A 6,118-nucleotide genomic window follows, 5' to 3' on the forward strand; every position below is an offset into this window, starting at 1 on the left:
TACTTTAAAATGACTGCAAAGAAAATGACGGGAAAAAAATGAATCAATAAAACTGACTTTGAGATATTTGTCTTCTATAAAAAATAAACCTACATCGATTTTAAAACTATTTATTTCCATAATTCCATAATGAAAAGACCCACTATATCATACTACAAAGCCTACTAAGATTATTCATTTGTAAGAAAAATTTCATCAGCAGCACACCACTAGAAGATATATAAACTACACTAAATATTAGAAGGGAAAGGGAGAAATTATAAAATCATCTGAGACCAAAGACAGCCATAAAAATGTTTGCTGTCAGGCTATTTGGAAACGCTATACAGTGTACAAAGGAAGAGAGACAAAAAAAAATCACATAACTCAGGCAAGAACTAGTACTTGGTTTAGGTTCAAGACAACCCTCTACATAAGCTTCACGATAAAAAAAAAACAAAACAAAACAAAAAAACAACCCACCAGAGTTTCTCTCAGTAACTCTAATGTTCCCACTGGACAACTAACAAACAAAATACTGTATAACATGGAAGCTGGCATTATTGTAAAAAGTTGTTAACTGAAGGTACTCCCTCTGCATATAAATACATAATCATCCAGTGAAAAGGACAACCAAGATTAGCACTGGGACATTGCCAAAGCAATTCATTATAAAGGCATTCTCTAGTACAATCAGGCATAAAAATGGGGAGTCAGGGCAAGTCGGGAATGAAAAACGAAAAAGAAAAAAAAAGAGGTTACCTTTTCAGATAATACCTGTAGATAGGGAAAAATTTCATACTACTTACTGCATAGCATTTGAGAAATACTAACTTCTCAGTTAATAATACTTTTATGAAATTATTCATAAAAGTATGATCACTTTGCCTGCTTTATCTTTCAAACGGCTTTATGAAAGACAAAACAGGCAAGGAAGGAGTGTAACCAGAAACAAGAATAAGTGCAAAGCTAAAGTGGAAACAAGCAGGAAAACCATTCTTAGGCAAATACTCAAGTTTCTTAAAATCTTCAAGAAATACTATAAGAACTCAACAGACTTCAAATAAAAACAATTACCCAATCAATTCTTTACAAAGACAATGTAGGTCTTATTTTAAGTAACAATAAAAATAACCTTTTTAAAATAAACTCTTATCTTTTTAGCTCACCAACATTTATATACTATATTAATGAACACTAAATTTACTACCTAAACTGAAGATGAGGCAACAACTTCGATGTTTCCTTGTGCAGTTTACTACACTATAGTACAAATGAAATAATTATCCACAAGTACACACAAATGCAAAATGGACAAGCTAATAAAGCATAAAGGTCTACTTTATTCCATTCCCTGATGTATTACAAAAATTAACTACACAACTTGTAATAATAAAGTACAAAGGAGTCTCGCCATCAAAACAACCTTGGGAGTCCATGTTTAACAGGGCAATACAGCTGAGATTGCCTTGTGATTAGACCTATTCAGTACTGTACTGAGGGTATCCATTCTTGGCCAGGACCCAGGATAAACCCACACCATATTATAACAAACTCTAAATTCAAAATATGTAAAGCAAATCTCCAGTGCATGTGATTGGCTTTTCAGTGACCTCTTAATGTATCAAATCCTAAACTGGCATAAAATTGAAATATATGTATACATTATACTCGATTTTAAACACAACAATGCTATATGCAATGTGGTGTATCCTGGACTGGATCCTGGAACAGAAATGGGCATTAGTGGAAAAACTGGTGAAATAAAAATGAAGTCTGTAGTTAATACTGTATTGCTGTTAACTTCCTAGTTTTGACAAATATACGGTGGCTGTATTAACATTAGGAGAAGCTGGATGAAGGGTGTAAGGTAACCCTCAGTTTGACCTTTACAACTTTTCTGTAAATTTAAAATTCTCCCAAAATAAAATTTTTTAAAATCACAGCTACAAAAAAAGACTCTACCGACCTCTCAAGATTCCCAGTAATTTGAGTAAAGTAAGATTATCTAAGTATATTTTTAAGTGGAAAAAATGCCCATGAGATCATCTCAATTATGTCATTTTCTGAGATGTACATATCTGAAATTCATTTGAACAGGGAAAAACATTCCCATTTGCTAAGGCAAACATTCAAGCCAGTCTCACCAATTTTACTCAGTGAAAAATTTTATGCACAGGTACCAAACATACAAAGGAAAAAAATGGTCGAACTGAATTCTACTTCATGTTCATCTAGGGGAAAATATGTATCAACAGAGATCTGGTAGTTCAGAGGAAGAGGAGCTGAAAAAGCATGTAAACAACTTTCCTACATGTGATATATGGCCACAGTAGGCTACACTGGAGATAATATTCAATTCCCAAGGCTGAGATTCACACATACATGTACACATACATATTTTTCACACATAACTTCCTCCTAACTTCTCCCCTCCCCCATCAGTGAGCTGATACCTAAACTTGGTAAGTTGCCATTACAAGAAGTGCTCTGTTCCAATTAGAAATATTAAAAAGTAGAAGCAATCTGATTTGCAATTTTACTTATACAGTGCTTTCAATTTTCTTGGCACTGTAGAACTAGAGAAATATAATAAAAAAGGTTTACCAATCCATAATTGTTAACAGTAACAATGCCTCATATAAAGCTAATTCTATGCTTTTAACATTTCAATCTGCTTACAAAAGCACAAGACTTAAAGTCGTACTTTTAAGACACTAAAACCATTCACATCCTCTAGAATATAACTTGAAGTACTAAAATTACAAATACACTTAACAATATAGCTTAACTTTAGCTTCACTTTTAATGCCTAAAAATATTAAGAATTACCTGCAGACAATATCAAATACCAAACTTTACTGTCTACAGTGACTAATTCAAAATCAATTCTATAATCGTGTCAAAAGATTGAGAAAGATTTCAATTACTTTAATAAGTGAACATTTATATGTTACACTAATGCAACAGCAATGATTCAACACAAGTAACACTCCTAAAAACTGTTTTCTAGATCATATGAATTAAGCCCTCATAAACCCTGGTCAGCTCCTCCCCCTGCCCCAGACACACTAAAAACACTACAAAAAAGACCCCAACCACCTCCTATCAGGCTACCAATCACAATAAAAGGAAAATAATGGCTGCCAAATTCAACTGTTTAAGTATGGTGTGCATTAACATGTATGTAAATACAATTTCTTACATGTACTTTTATTCTTAACATTGGTATTCATTTTCAATTTCAAAAGCCTAAGTGTTATCTAACTCACTTCACCGACTTCAACAGTCACTGAGTGTTTCACTTATTCCACTTGTGAAAAATTACTGCAAAATTAGTGTTTCCAAAACTAAAATTCAACGATGTAATGCCCATTGAAAAACCAGTGTCCGCTCCTGCATACAAAAAATAATTCAAAGAGTAAACCCTTCATTCCTCTTTTTTTTAAACGATTTAGGGTTTAAATCAGTAATATCTAGTAACTCCCAGGAAGAAAACCTCCGGGTTCAAAAATACTAAAAGCTAAAGACACTGCTGCCTCTGTAGTTGATACTATCTATGGCCGATAGGCTGTGCTTAAAAATTTTGTAGTGTTCAGCGAAGGAGTTTTCAGCAGTGATATGAATTGCTCAAACATCCATTTTGGAGTCCTCCACCCCCACCCACTCAGACTTCATTTTGTAGTGATTTTGGAACGAGGTTCCGCAGTGACAATTTAGAGAAAGCCTGGGTTGGCTTCTGATCCAAACAGGCTGTGAATGAGCAGGAAAGGAAGCCCAGGCTGCACGATCCGTCCGTACCCGGGAAGGCGCGGGCGCCCGGCAGGCCTTGTGGGCGGCGGGAGCGCCGCAGGCCCGGGATGGCGGGCGCTGGGCCTCGGCGGGGGCGGGTGGCGCGCGGGAGAGACTTACCGCTCCGGCCACTGCAGCGGGGACCCCGGCTGCGGCGGGCGCCTCCTCCTCGTCGTCGCCCGGCGATGGCGGCCCAATCTTGCTGCAGGTAGCGGCCAGCAGAGCGAGCGGTGACGGCTGAGTGTCCTACCCCCGATGGGCGGGTTCAGAGAGAGACAGGGGGAGGGGGTGGCGGTTAGGGCCGGGCCGCCGCTGACACAGGAAGTGCGACTCGGGCCTCGCGAGCTGCGCCCGGACGAGCGCCAGCCCGCGCTCTCCTCCTCCTCCTCCTCCTCCTCCTCCTCCTGGACTCCTGCTCCCGTCCTCCTGCTTGCACGCACACCCGCTCCACCGAGGTGGGCGGCAGGCTGCGCGCCGGGCCTGCACCCTCTGCCCGGAACCCACCTCCGGGAGAGAGTACACACGGACACGCACACGCACGCACTCACACACACACACAAAAAGGCTGCGGGAGGGGGAGAGCGGGCGGGGTCGGAGCGTTGGCGCCTCGGGCGGGCAGCTCCCGGGGCGGGGGGAGGGGAGGAGAGAGGCGCGGAGGGAGGGGAGAGCGAGGGGAGGAGAAAGCGGCGCGAGGGGGGAGCCGGCCCGGGGCTCAGTCGCTCCTCACCTGGGCCGCTGCTGCCGCCGCCGCCGCCACCGCGCCGTTTCCGTGCTGCTGCTGTTGCTGCAGATACTCGCCGTGGCCGCCGCCGCTACCGCCGCCGCCGCTGTCCACGTCCAAGGCAGCCATTTCCTCTTGTTTCACGGGCTTTTCGGGAGCTGCAGGCACAGCGCGGGGGGGGGGGGGGAGGAAGGCGGGTGGAGGAGAGGGAGGGGGCCCGCGGGCCGAGTCGAAATTATTCCGAAAGCCCGGACCGAATCCCCTTCCCCTCCCCCACCCGCCCCGCGGCGGCGGCGGCGGCGGCTCCCTCCTCCCCTCCTGCTGCTGCCCCCGCCCGCCGCTGCCTGTAACCCTCCTCCTCCTCCTCTTTCCCTCCTCCTCCTCCCCGCGCTGCCCCTGCCCCCTCTCCTCTCCTCTCCTCCCCTTTCCCTTCGCGCCGCTCGCTCTCGCTCTCACTCGCGCTCGCTCCTCTCGCACCGTCAGTCACTCACACGCTCGCCCGCCGCCCGCGCCCGCACACAGGGGGATGCGCTCCCGGCGGACCCCGCCGCCCGTCCCGGGGCCCAGCGGGGACACGGCGTTGCTGGGGCTTGAGGGGTGGACCGTAGCTGGCGGGGAGGGGAGGGAGACGAAGGGAAGTGCGGCTTTCTGCCTCTCACAGACACTCGGTCGCACACACGGAGCCGGACCCGGCAGCGACGGCCCGGGGCTGGCTGTGGTCGGCGGCGGCGGCGGCGGCGGCAGCAGCAAGGGTTGCTCTTGGCTTTACGTACCGGTCATAGTGTGTTTAGGGCACCTCAGGCGGGGCTCCCCGCCGCCTTACACATGGTGAGGAGCGAAGGCGGCGGCGGCGGGAGAGGATGCGGGAAGCGGCGGCGGACACGGCCGGAGCGGTCCGGGGATTTTTTTTTCCTATTTTGATTGACTGTGCGGGAAACACAAAAGGTGGAGCCTCCAGCCCAAAAGGGGGGAAGAGGGTGACAGCCTGCCCGGAAGTCCCGCCCCTCTTCTCCGTGTTCATTCGCCGTTACGCTGTCTGTCGTCAGTGCTCATTGGTCTGGACGCCCGTCCGTCGTTCGGCTTGGCGGCGCGCTTCCTGTTTGCCCCAGGGTGGAAGGGGAGAGACAATGAGCGGCCTTGGCGGCGCAGGCTTCCGAAAGCAGCTACGGCTGGCCAGTTACCCCGCTGTGCCCGGCTCGCACGCCGGCCGCTGTTGCCAGGCCCGAGACGTAGGCCTCTTCCACCACGCAGGCACTCGAACCAGGCCTCGATAAGCTGGGGAGCAAATCTGTCCCAGGTGGCTCAGCTCCACTCGACGCTTCCTCCATCCCCGCGGCAGCCTCAGCCGGATCTCCCCTGGGCCTCGCGCTCTCGGAACCGCCGCTTCCCTGCATGGCCAGAAGGCCGCCACCGCCGCTCAGGCCCGGGGCTGGTGCTGCTGCCGCTGCTGCTACTGAGCAAACCAGACCCGCCCCGCGAGCCCGGGGGGAGGGAGCTGGTATTGGGGGAGACACCCCCTCCGAGGTTGGAGGAGGATTTTCTCTCACATTCAGCACAGAGATTCACAGTCCCAGCAATCTCGGTCCCATCCACTTTAGCCCCAAGTTTCTATTTCATCTCCCACTT

At 47.9% G+C, this 6,118-nt stretch overlaps 1 protein-coding gene across 3 annotated transcripts in view; it reads right to left on the reverse strand.

Moving 5' to 3' along the window:
- Positions 1-5,431, reverse strand: part of SP3 (Sp3 transcription factor) — a 58,526-nt gene extending 53,095 nt beyond the window's left edge. Inside the window, exons 1-3 of one of the 3 annotated variants that reach the window (XM_037151270.2) lie at positions 5,266-5,431; positions 4,499-4,650; positions 3,892-4,008 (exon numbers count right to left, since the gene is read on the reverse strand). In XM_037151270.2, coding sequence (XP_037007165.1) covers positions 3,892-4,008; positions 4,499-4,650; positions 5,266-5,272 — 276 coding nt within the window. In that variant the 5' untranslated portion in view covers positions 5,273-5,431. Of the gene's footprint in view, positions 1-3,891; positions 4,018-4,498; positions 4,651-5,265 lie in introns of all 3 variants that reach the window. The other 2 variants (XM_037151271.2, XM_037151269.2) reach the window with 2 other exon arrangements.
- Positions 5,432-6,118: the final 687 nt, after the last annotated feature.

This window comes from Artibeus jamaicensis, unplaced genomic scaffold (assembly GCF_021234435.1).
Source record: "Artibeus jamaicensis isolate MK-2021 breed Jamaican fruit bat unplaced genomic scaffold, CSHL_Jam_final contig_391, whole genome shotgun sequence".
Lineage (NCBI taxonomy): Eukaryota > Metazoa > Chordata > Mammalia > Chiroptera > Phyllostomidae > Artibeus > Artibeus jamaicensis.